This window comes from Zerene cesonia, chromosome 8, assembly GCF_012273895.1.
Source record: "Zerene cesonia ecotype Mississippi chromosome 8, Zerene_cesonia_1.1, whole genome shotgun sequence".
Lineage (NCBI taxonomy): Eukaryota > Metazoa > Arthropoda > Insecta > Lepidoptera > Pieridae > Zerene > Zerene cesonia.
In genome coordinates, this window is record NC_052109.1 from 6,896,881 (window position 1) to 6,910,539 (window position 13,659).

At 36.7% G+C, this 13,659-nt stretch overlaps 1 protein-coding gene across 3 annotated transcripts in view; it reads right to left on the reverse strand.

Annotated features, from left to right (window-relative positions):
* Nucleotides 1-290: 290 nt before the first annotated feature.
* The window catches only part of LOC119828537, a 108,718-nt gene continuing 95,349 nt past the window's right edge, over nucleotides 291-13,659 (reverse strand). For all 3 annotated transcript variants that reach the window (XM_038350721.1, XM_038350720.1, XM_038350719.1), the window contains 2 exons: nucleotides 2,463-2,631; nucleotides 291-1,893 (listed from right to left, as the gene is read on the reverse strand). In XM_038350721.1, coding sequence (XP_038206649.1) covers nucleotides 1,267-1,893; nucleotides 2,463-2,631 — 796 coding nt within the window. In that variant the 3' untranslated portion in view covers nucleotides 291-1,266. The remainder of the gene's footprint in view (nucleotides 1,894-2,462; nucleotides 2,632-13,659) is intronic.

A 13,659-nucleotide genomic window follows, 5' to 3' on the forward strand; every position in this document is an offset into this window, starting at 1 on the left:
AGCGATTCAATGAAATGCTTTCTAAAATAAATAATCTGATATATAATACTATATAGAAACATTTCATTATCAAATAGATAAATATAGCCTATATTCAAATATTCCCTTCGATTTTAATCCAAATTTCGATTTAACTACATTAACGATGAGTACTCAAAAATAAAATTCAAATGTTTATTTGTTTTCAGGTATTTTAAACACAATTACATCTAATGACTTTTTTGAAAAGAGATACTCATGTTGTAGAGTCATTCATTTGAACAATAGGTTCTTGAAATGAAATGCATAAATTATTTAAAAATGTATTTATTTTTCATTTATTGTATTCTTCTGATAAACTGAGCAGTGTTGCCCCATACAATAATGATAATGCGAAAATTTACAATTCCAAACAATGATATAAAAATAAATATCGCTTAAATTAAATATAAACAGAAAACAAGAACAATAATTTTGGATAATATACATTATAAAATAATTTCACATTTTCTACAATTTTTTAGGAGAGAATAACATTGTTTTTCGTAAAAAATTAAAACTCGGCCAGGCTTTTGATAGAGCAATATAAATTTAAATAAGCTACGATCAAGCAGTTTATTTTCGTGATACATACTGTGCAGATTATAAAAAAACGTACTTTATTCATATTGTAGTAACTATAATTTTGGAACGGCAGAATTAAACAATTACAAATATTATGCTTTTAGCACCAGTGATAGAAATACCTACGTTGATAGGAAGTTATCGAAAGGAAATTGTGATTTATGCGACATATTTAAACGTGATATGATTATAAAATTCAACTCGCTATTCTAACTTATTTATTATCTACTTTTATACAATATCTACAAATCCCGTGAATCAATATAATCGTTATTTAATTCGCTTTACATAAAATTAAATTTTAATAATTTTATAATCATTGCAATAAATTTAGGACTAGCTCGAAATTACTTAAAGGACGAAACTATATCTATCGTATTTAGGGAGACATGTTTGTACAAAAATATCTAAAAAGTAAATAATTTTAACAAGGAATCTAGTCAGAGAACAGCACAGGAAGATTCCTATTTAATTAATACCTCTTTTGTACACATCCATAGAAACTGTCACACTACAAGGAATAGTCTTAAATGACATATCACTATTATATTCGAAGAAGGCTGAGGCCCTTGTTAGAAATAGGCCGTGAGGAATATAACTAATAAATGCTTATGAATTCGAACAGATTTATGGCACGCGACCACTATAGTCCAGGCTTCCACCTCATGATAAAGGTATTTCAGCAGATAAGCGATGTCTAGAGGAGGCTCTGGTGCCGCACGTTCCGCATGTATTATTGCTGTATCCTGAGTCAGAACCGAACGAGGAATCTCCGCTTGGCGGTTTCGGGGACGCTCTGGGGCCTCTCCAGCAGGCGATGCCGGGCAGTTCACCCCCCGGCCAGGCTCCACCAGCGCTCATGGGCATCGGACCGGGCGGCCTTGCACCCACCGTGCCTACTTGTGGGTACAGTCGTAACAAAGCGTCTAGAAGGACGCCTTCATGGAACTCTGACGGGTCTGGTGGGTGCACGTGTCGTGGGATCCTGTGCGCCCGTCGTCTCTCTAGAGACTTCGGCCGTCGATCCAGGCGATGCTGTCTGGGTCGATGAGGCAAGGACTGCGGCGGCGGTCTGGAGCACGTCCGGCATGGAAGCACGTCACCCACTAAACTGAGCTCGTCTTCCGCGAAATGATCGTCGCTGTGTACCGAGTCGTCGGATCTGTGCGGTAGCTCTTCGTAGACTGGTGCGTTGCATGTGTTCCCGCACGGGTTACCACCCCGCCAAGAGCCGCCCGTGCCGCAGACAAACACACGCCCTTGGCAGTTGGGTCGTTTCGTTTCTACCATCTGTAAATGAAAAGGTTAAACGTCATTCAGAATATTTGAAGTCTTTATTATTACATACTTATTCAGTTAGTTGCAAGAAATATCCTTTTCTGTATCAATTTACTTGTTGTTTTATACTCATAACACCCACCAACCCCCAATATTATAATTGTCATTACTTCCATTACTGCAGTAGAAAGAAGATGGGTAGGTTGCTAAGAAAGTGACATGGACGTAGTATAAATATAGTATAAAGCTCTAAAAACACGCTATTATGATAATCAAATAAATCGTTTCTCTTTTATGCACGTACCTAAGTAAGGACATTATTTAATCCTGTCTATCCTAATAAGGATAATAAGATAAACTCATGAAATTGTTATATCGTAATTTATCCTTGATAAATGTACAATTTACAAATTGAATCACTCCGTTTAAAGTTTACATATACATACAGGTGAAGCTAATAGAAGGGTGTTAAAATTCATATTGTGGTTGGATTTTTCGAATGCATAATCCTAAATATACTTTGTCCATAGTAAAAGAGACGCAATGAAGCATTGGAGGCATTCATAGCTTTCTATATTTACCTCGAGCTGGGGTTCTATATCTGGCCTCTGCGGTAAGGGTGGTCGTCGAGGTAGATCCTGCAGATCCTCGTACAAGGGAGCTGGTGGTGGAGCTCGTCTCTGCGACCCTGAACTTTGACTGGGCGCCGTCGACTTTGAAGGCAGCAGGTTCGTTACTTTTCTTTTATGTCTGTTGGCAAAGTTGTTTTCATTAGTAAAGTTGTATATAAATCAGCATTAAATGTAATTTGTTTTTTAAAGCATTTTCTTCCCGACAATCCAGAAAGAAAAACATTTATAAAAAATTTGGTTAGGGATTGCGTATTTATTTAGTTATGCTTGTTTGTTATTAAATTGTCATTATAAAAAAGACCATGTCGGCGCATATGTACTAAAAGACGTCCTTCTTGCTCTATCTATATGATATTTTAATTCATTGCTGTTCATTAGCTCGCTAAAACTAAAGCAGGACAGAGCTGATTGTAAAACATGTTCTGCATTCATGCCCGCCATCCATGGTTTTCATGCCCGGGTAGGGTTTAAATGGTAAGGGAAATATGTTGAAATGTGAAACATTACGAAGTGCGCCAGGTCAGCTCACGAGACAAAAGTATATATATTATAAACATACAAAGATATAATACACCCATTTCACACGCGACTCATCTTTAATCTAAAGCATATAAGTTTCTAGAGTAATTACAACTTCCACAAACGTGTACAACTTGAAAATTAAACTGTAATTACAGAATAAACATATAAATGTATGCATCAACAGGATGTTAACCATTAAAAATAATTCATAGATGAAAACAATGTCCACGCAACATCCTACGCATTCGCAGACACATATTGTAATTAGTAGGTATTATTGTTTTCTGAACGGAAATGTTCATTGCACATAGGCGCCAGTCTTCCATGATGATGAATCTTTGTCTATAATAACGTTCATGGTAAATATTACGCTATTCAGCGCTTTAGGTATGACGAAATTGGAGAAGTAGAATAAATACTAAGATGAACTCAAAAAACCTGACAAAACTATGCTCAAAATATTACGTACTAGCGGTACGCCCTGGCTTCGCCCGTGGTACATATATAGCCTATAGGCTTCCTCAAAAAATGGGCTATCGAACACTGAAAGAATTTTTCAAATCGGACCCGTATTTCCTGAGATTGGTGCGTTCAAACAAATGAACTTCAGCTTTATAATATTAGTATAGAATACAGTAGTGCTAATGTCCTCATCATCAGCCCATATGTGTACCCACTGCTGGGACACAGGCTTCCTATTTCCTGCACGCTCGCCCGGTCTCGAACCCCGACTTATCGATTTTGATGTCCGAGGTTCTCACAACTGAGCCACCACTGCTTTTTAGTGCTATTGTATGAAATAATACATTTTCGTTGTTAATATCCACTAATCTATATCCACAATAGATATTAATATACACAAGTATTTCAATCTAGACAGATAGATATTTAACATTATTAATGACATGTTACGCATGGAATAGCTTGTAGATATCACAATCATCTTGTCTTATTCATATCTCCGAATTTGCCTGTGATATATTCGATAAATCGTCTAAATCTTATCAATCTGTTATCGGTTTGTTTTATTTATTTTATAGATAACTTCCGGAGTAAACAGATGACCACCCACAGATTTTTAAAGGACTGCTGATACATTAAAGCGTCTTGTGGGATGCATGCATGACTATCCCATTTGTTTCTTTGATTTCTTATAGGCTTGTAAAGTGGATGATCAGAATTGTATTTGGGAGACTTAAAGATTTTTTTATCTAAATAAAAATATCTATACTAATATTATAACAATGAGGAGTTTGGTTGATCGCGCTTAATTTCAGGAACTGCGCGACCAATTAGAAAAATTCTTTCAGTGTTAGATAGCACATTTATTGAGGCAGGCTTTAGGCTATATAACATCAGGTACTACGCGGGTAAGACCGTGGGGCACAGCTAGTTCTAAATAAAATAATCCAATTATGTGATTATTATACATGTAGGCGTTTTACAATTTTATCTTGATGATATTCAAACCTATTCCTGAATAAAACGCGTATATACTACGCATTCGATTAATAAGTAGGTTAAATTTTCTACAAAGTACTTCCTACTAATATTATAAATGCGAAAGTTTGTAAGGATGTGTGTGTTTGTTGCTCTTTCTCGCAAAAACTACTAAACCGATTGCAATGAAATTTGGTACGTAGGCAGCTGGACAACTGGAATAACATATAGGCAACTTTTGATCCCGTTTTTTCAACGGGATACGGACTTACGCGGGTGCAACCGCGGGGCGCAGCTAGTATAATATTTCAAACAGTCCAAATTTGTAACCACAACGAAAAATTGCTTGCCATCCCTTTCTAAGCTGATTGTCTATCTCATATCTAATTTTTTAAAGATAAACTTAACATTTTTCAATGAAGCCACGATCTCGCTTTAACTTTTATCTGATTCGAAGAATTATGGGCGTTCATTTGTAATGCAATAGAAATTTTGTAGATTGATCGAGAAGCTAACATAAATATAACGCTACCCACCATGCTGTTTACATCTTACTAATATTATAAACGCGAAAGTTTGTAAGTATGGATGGATGAATGTTTGTTACTCTTTCACATACACATCCTTACAAACTTTCGCATTTATTATATTAGTAGGAAGTAAGATTAGTAGGATTAGGATGTACTATTTAACACTCTAACTACATCAAACGGAAAGACAGACGAAAGAAAATAATCCAATCTCATAGATGGAATGTAACCAAACCATAAATCAAATACCTCTAGCTAGCTGGTGTTAAATTACTTATACCTATCAAATCCAATTACTTTGCTGAATCTTCAATTTGTTGCGCCCGTTAGTGCGTATTCAGCCGTTAACATAACATGCAAACATTATACATGAAATCGTCGACACAGTCGATATGCGTGTATCGAGTTTCTCGATAACCGGTGCATCACTAATCAGGTGGACGTGAATAGAATTGATTGGCGGGCCGCGGTATAGATAGAGATGGGATGACGGAGGTACGATGTTTTTATAATTGCCGTTTTTGTGGGTATTCGGATGGAAATAGTTTTTGGTGCGGTTTTTTCGACTTTTTTTAACTTTATTATTTATTATTTTAAGTTTCTCTTGCAGTGATTTTATTTAGTACTTATTATAAAGGCTTTTTTCTTAATAATATTAGTTTTATATTCAATTATTGCATGGTACAATAATACAATGAGGAAATATTGTTGTTTTTGTATTGATGTTTGTAATGTTTCCACACAAAAACTCCTGAACCGATTTCAAAAATTATTTCACCATTGCAAAGCTGCATTATTTACTGAGTCACAAAGGCTGCTAATCCCAGGGACTGCTGAGCCAATTTGGATGGAATTGGGCAGAAATATAGTTAGAGACCCGAGAAAGAACATAGTTTTATCCCGGCAATCCCACGTGAACGGGAACATACCCGGGATTATCTTTCCCAATAACTACATAGTATAAAGCAAAGTCGCTTCCCGCGTATGTTTCTATGTATATATGTATGGACAGATCTTTAAAACTACACAACGAATAATGATAAGATTTTTTATAGTTAAAGTGATTCAAAAGGAGGGTTTATACGTATTATAACATCTATTAAACTACAACGAATTAATCGCGTGCGAAGCCGCGGGCTAAAGCTAGTAAATGAATATACTGAGTTATTAGTGATTATACGCAACAAATCATCACCGCTGGTCTAATTAACTAACCACATCTATAACGGATCAGTGGTTACGTATATGGCGCCTTATTAAGCTATGGGCTTATCATAATCTATACCAAATTCTTAGTGTAATAATAAATAATACTGAGTAGAAATTCTTAGCGTATAATCCTTCTATCCTAGGTACTAAAATTATAAACGCGAAAGTCTGTAATGGATGGATGGATGTTCGTCACTCTTTCACACTATAACAGCTTGTCGAATTTGTATGAAGTTGTAGTATCCTACTAATTATAAACATAGGTATACTAATAGGTAATTGTGCTCACAATACCTAGGAATGCTCTTTGTACCTAGGTTACATTACATCATTTCGTGGTTTGAGTGAATGAAACCCGATGCTCTTTATTAGTGTATTAGAACTGCACTTTACCGTCGGTCCGTCTGTTATATTTCAACACAGAAATAGGGAATTCAGTTTTGCTCCTGCGTTTGTCCATGTAAAACCGCGGGGCAGAGGCAGTTACTACAATTATCTCATCTATACTAACAAAAGGTGAGAGTTTGTATATTTGTTTACTTGACAGCTTGAGGCCGGTTGGCTGAAAACCGTGATAAATGTTAAAACTATGTTATGACGATTCAAAATTACGTTTATCAGAAGTCTAACTAAATATTTTATGTGGGAGCCGATCACGCTTCGGCATTTCGGCCAGCTCGCACCGGCGATTTACCACGTCCCCATATAAAACCTGCGTGAAATAATAGCATGCTAAATGTGTTTTGTGGGGTGACTGGGGTAGCCGGAAGCCTTGTATCCAGTCCAGCGAGTACCGCATTCGCAGAGGCACTAGCTCTGCGAATGTTTATGGGCGGTGGTGATCACTTACCATCCACCATCACCACCAGGCAAGTTGCCCGCTTATGGCGTAACAAATAATGTCCGAGTTTAAAATGTCGCAGAACTAATATTCAATATTTTAAACATTTGTTTATTTTTTTTGAGGTAAACTCATGGAAATCCCCGTGTCCTTAGACTACGCAAGCAAAGCCGCGGGCGGCAAGCAAGTCTCACTATAAAGTATAAAGTAAAAAGCTATTTATAGAGCTCACAAAGTGATCGTAAGAGTATCTTGTTTCGCGGTTTTCCACGCAAGAGTAGTTTATCAATGTCAACTCGGGGGACAGATTTGTAAAAGCTGTTTGGACCATTACTATGTGCTGTGAAATGGAACGTATAGCTTTCTTTTATAAAAGACTAGCTGCGCCCCGCGGTTTCACCCGCGTAAGTATGTATCCCGTAGGAATATCGGGGTAAAAAGTTGCCTATATGTTATTCCAGTTGTCCAGCTGTCTACGTACCAAATTTCATTGCAATCGGTTCAGTGGCTTTTGCGTGAAAGAGCAACAATCACACACATATCCTTACAAACTTTCGCATTTATAATATTAGTAGGATAGTAGGAAGCAGGATAATGTGGCATCTGTCTTATTAAAATACAGGCTTTTCACGCGGCTCTGCGTAAGGAAATTCACGTGGAAATTTGTTGTTTTCGCGGTAAAAAGTAGCCTATGACACTGCCTAGTTCCCTAATTACGCCAAGGTGCAAAAATAATTTTCACAAAATGCCTCTGTTGCGGCGTACACGAAAGGCAAACAAATACACTTTCAAATTTTCATTTTTTAAACACTTATATAATTACGTGAACTGGTTGAAAACCCACGGAGTAATCTATTCTAATATTAAAAAGCTGAAGAGTTTGTTTGTTTGCTAATTTGAACGCACTAATCTCATGAAATACAGGTCCGATTTGAAAAATTCTTTCAGTGTTAGATTGAGGAAGGCCATAGGCTAGACATGTACCACGAGCGAAGCCAGGGCGAACCGTTAGTCAAGTATACAGTATATAATCAAGTCACCACAAAAGAAAATCGGTCGATTTTACAAACTCCTTCGTTTTTGAGAACCTAATAGTAAGAAAGATAACAGTGAGAAAGAAAAACCTAATAGAAGACCTAATAGTAGATTTATAATATACTAGCCGTGGAATTGTGAGCTTGTCACGTTATAGGGGCAATGTCTGAATATACTGAACCGATTTTAAATCCTTCAACCTGAGAAATTTCCTTCAATCTATCAAAAGCTACGTTATCTGTGAGCGTTAGAAGCTATATTTTATTTTATTTTCAACCGTTGTGGTAAATACATAGAATATACGTTAAATCCGTTGATTCAAGTGCACACAGCGCTGGGTTAAATGGAATGAACATAATTCAAGATTGATCTTCCCGATGCAAGTCGGAGTTAATTCAATAACACTATAAAAAGAGGAACGATTTTACAATATACGAGTATATGTGACATATTGACTTTTGGATGTAGCAGTTATTCTATTGAAATATAGATCTATGTGGGAGTCGAGCACGCTTCGGCACGAATTGGGCCAGCTCGCACCGGGGAAGTACCACACCCCCACAGAAAACCGGCGTGAAATAGTGGCATGCCACTGTGTTTCGTACGGTGAGTGGGGGAGCCGGAGGCACGTTTCCTTTTCCTCACCCGTCCCAGTCCATTCCTTCTTTCCAGTCGTTAATCCATTCCTTTTCCCTTACCCCAAAAAAGCGGGCAGCGCATTCGCAGAGGCCCTACCTTTGCGAATGTTCATGGGATCGTGGGAAGTGATCGCTTACTAATAATAATAATACGGGCATATTTTCCGCAATTCGACGGCGGCTCGCACTTGAGTACCATATACCAATTTTGGTAACTTCGGTTACAAAGAAAATAATTAATACAATTTCCTATTAATATATGAACTTCTTATAAAACTGCATTTAGTTTGGTACTATAAACTCGTCAGTCGTCTGTAAAGTTTCTGCATAGAATTGGCATATCCCAGTCTAACTTCGCGGCAGTAAATTTTAAACTTTCTGCATTATTTCTTTACATTGATAATTTCTTAACATTATAAAGCACGCTAACACAGTGAATTACCCTTTAAGAGACACTTAGCAAGTGACCGCCTCCTTGGTTCAGTGGTTAACGCGTGATCTTAGAACCGAGGGGGCCTGGGTTAGATTCCCGATGAGGACGCAAAAAAAAATGTCTCGGTCTGGCAGGACACAGAAGGTTGATCACCTACTTGTCCATAAAGAAAATCGATCAGTGAAACAGATGTATATCATCTGCCCCATACCCCACTAGGGGACACGGGACTTCACTTTTCAAGCAAGTGAATATGGGCAAAATATCTCTGAAAGTGATTAGAAATTAAGGTTAAAATAAAATTAATTTCTAGTCTTGAAGGCTAGATATCATTATGACAAGGTGTTATTCTAAACTAGGTTTCTTATTGATATAAAGTACTAAAGGACTCGACGCTCGTCCCGGCTCCGCCCGGATATCAAGATTCCTGTTTTATACCACGGGAGCATTTCATCGGGATAAAAAGTATCCTATCACCGAAATCTGCTCATACCGTATATCAAATTTCATAAAAATCCGTTCTGTAGTTTCAGGGTGATTGACGGACAAACATCCAAACAAACTTCCACATTTAAAATATTAGTGTGATTAGAAATTAAGTAGGTGAACTACAACTTTAAAGACATTTAAAAGAATCGTCAAATCACAAAAACATAATTAATATATACTAGGTATGTATATACCTAGTATATAATAATTAATTACAGCCAAGTCGGTTATATTAAGAAGTGTATTGTTGTTAATAAAAAAATGGCAGTTATTAATAAAATATAAATAACATAACCATTACAAAAACTACATATCTTCTTATATATGAAAATCAATTGCTGTTCGTTAGTCTCACTAAAACTCGAAAATGGCTGGTCTGATTATTATAATCATGTTTTTCGTGCATTCTGAATAGTCCAGGGAAGGTTTAAAAGGTAAGAATGATAAGGAGGCGAGCGAAGCCGCGGGCGGGAAGCTAGTATTTAATAAATACTGAGTCATAAATTAAACTATTTCCCAATCGTAAACCGTTTTTGTCTATTCTGTAAAGCAGGCAATCTAAATTGAAACTAATCTCTATTCAGGGCATAAATCAAAACAGTGAAATATTAAGCATTAGATAGTGAACTTAGAGATTTATTGCCCACGCAATATCTTAATAAAGTTACATTACTTAACAACTTGTTTACAAGACTGTATAACTTAGTTAAGTTGACTTAGTGTTTGCATCTATTTGGAGCAATTTAATTTAAGTTACAAATATTCATGTAATGTAAATGTAAGCCTTTCTCTAATTGCCATAATTATAGAAAGACTGTTTGCTCCGGCTAATCTCTGGAATGGCTGGCCCGATTTTGACGGGACTTTAATTGGCAGATAGCTGATGTAATGAGGAATAATTTGGATAAAACTTTTTACAATATTTCCATAGGAACATTGGGAATCAAAGGAAAAACTCATTTACGCAGGTGAAACTGCAGGACGCAGCTAGTCATATATATAAACTAAGTCCAACCCGGTACAACTTCGTTCCAGAACTTTCTAGCAATCGTTAAAAGTAAAATTATTGCCTCGCAATCGCGCTTTGTGAAACTGCTCCAGTAACATTTGAGCTCGGTGGTTATGCAACAAAACTATTGCAATAGTTAAGAAGCAAGAGCATGTAATTCTATTGTTTGTAGATCTAAACATAGCTACTTAATTGGAGATTGACCAGTAATTAATTTTAAATACGCCCGTATCCGTTTTTCTCACGCTTCACAGTCCATTTTTTTGATACCGTCGTCAAATTTTTTCTTATCCTTTACCCCTTAAATCTGGTGACGCTTTTGCGGCCCCCACCTCTGCAATTCCACCAGCCACCAGCTCAGTTTCTCGCTATTATATAAAAATAAAAATCCCAGTGTAGGAGCACTGTCTCCTATGAGGCTTCATGCCATAATCCACCATGCTGGCCCATTGCAAGCGAAGTCACATGTCAACTTTTGATTCTTGTACATGTCGGTTTCCCCACGATGTTTCCCATCTCCAAAGTGACAAAAAGATTGAATAATCTTTACAGACATCGTTTACCTAAGTTTAAATTGCTTCATTTAAACCTCAAAACATATTGCAGACAAAGCATTATCTACCATCTTACGTCTCCAATCAACTGAAGGAAACGTTTGATTTTTTGCACGAACGTCCCACCCATATTCGAAACAAATTCACAAACCCATCCCATGTTTATTATAACAGAGTCACGCTTCGCTCGCCTTTCTCATCGCCCGCGAGAGCGCCATGCGTAAAATTTTACTATTCAAATCACTGCTAGCGAATTGAGATATCATGCAAATACGTCATTGTATGTAGATTAGCCGTAATAAGGGCTTATAGAACGAACATAAGTATATATAATGAGACAATGGGCTTAATAAAGACATTATCATTTTAGTATTAGATAGCTATGGCCTTTACATATTTAGTTACTAGCACAGGTTCCACGCCGTACATTACATTACATAGCATTAATCTCCCTCAATTAATGGACTATTCAGTACAAAAAATATTTTTCAATTCGATCAATAGTTCCTTTCCTGAGATTAGGGCGTTCAAATAAACTTTTTAGCTTTGTATTTTAAGCATACTGGCCCGATTTGAATAATAGTTTCGGTGTTAGATAGCTCATTCATCAGGAAACGCTTTCGACTATATAACATCAGGTACGACGTGGGTAAAACCGTGGGGCACAGCTAGATGTTAAATATAACTACTTCAAAGTACTCGGCAGATTTTTTTCACCTCCACAGCGTACAAATTTGAAGCACCCTAACGATTCAGATCTATGGATTAAAAGGTCTCACCTGGGGACTAAGAGGGGCCTCTCCGTAAGACAAAAGCTGTTAAGAAGTCCATTGTATAGGCCCCTAGCGTTCAAGAGCTATGCGGGTTTTCGGAACTCGGTTGGGTTCTTATAGATTTCGTTTTTAATACATTTCTAATTGTTGGACTTTAAGTGGTGGGTTTTTATGTGAATGCAGGGTGGGGTTATTTTTCTTTTAAATTGACTTTATTGACTTTATATTTGCAATCTACAATTTTTAATCGAAAATTTAATTCAAAAATCACATAGAAAATTGATATAGATTGGATATGCGGCAGTAGAAGCTGCAGTAAATAGCACAAGTTATAATGAGTTTACGTCTACGGCATTTTGGTTAGTACGTGGTGGTATTTAACTATCCTCCTCTCATGTATTACTCAGCTATCTCTCATAACATAAACCTTATAGTTACCTCTTCGTTTAACTGCTAGCTTTTCGCCCCGGCTTCGCCCGTGGTACATATATAGCCTATATGTAGTCATTCACTGAAGTTGCAACTTACTAATGGTGAAAGAATTTTTGAAATCGGTCCAGTAGTTTTTGCGTGATAACGTAACAAAAAAGAAGTTTCCTCGTTATAATATTAGTGTAAATCACAAAAAACAATTTAACTCCAGCCATTTGTCAAGCACTTATTTACCTTCCTACGTAAATAAATTACAGGCTATGAGGAAAATGCTATAAAACATCTGCTAGACAGGTGGATAAAGACAATGTGTCAGGGTGCAAAAAACCGTTGAATATTCATACTTGTACTAGACGTGCGCACACGCAGGCCCGCCCTCGCACCTTATTGGTTCGCCGATTTTATATCCACCAATCACGCGCTGTCGGCGAGTAGTGTGTAATTTTGGCATAATTAGTCACGCGTCGTTGTAACATCGAGCGAATGCTATTTTCATAGAGTATTGTTATTTTATAGAAAACACGGTTCGTGGACTCTGAAATGGTAGGGTCTTAGGGTCTATAATTTTGAAGTAATTTCGAAATCAGAGTTATTTCGGCTGGAGATGTTCAGAGTGAGATTACGGTATATAATGAAGATTTAGACTGTATATCTGACGAAAAATTTAAACGAATGTAGTTTTTTGAAAACACGCTTTAAGCATCGAATCATCAAAATTTTCTTATTTGTGTTTATAATACGTACGGAAAATGTTGTGCTGTCACCGATCCTTCATAAATTTACAAAGTTTGAATTAAATCTGTCCGGTTAGAGTATATCAAAATTGAGTTTAAAGCGACTGCTACCGGCATGTAAATATAGTTACATCCTACTAATATTATAAATGCGAAAGTTTGTAAGGATGTATGTGTGTTTGTTGCTGATTCACGCAAAAACTACTGAACCGATTACAATGAAATTTGATACGTAGAGAGCTGGATACCTGGAATAACATATAGGCAACTTTTTATCCCGATATTCCTACGGAATACGAACCTACGCGGGTGAAACCGAGGGGCGCAGCAGTACAACATACATGTGAAGCTTAAAAAACGTATGGAAAAGCAAAAACCGTGGAGTGAATTAGAGAGAAAATTTTCGAGATACCAACGACTATAGGTAGAACGTAAAAGTAACGTAAAAATACATAAAAATATATGTAAGACAAACTGTTTATGTAAACCAAATTGTAATGGTTACAA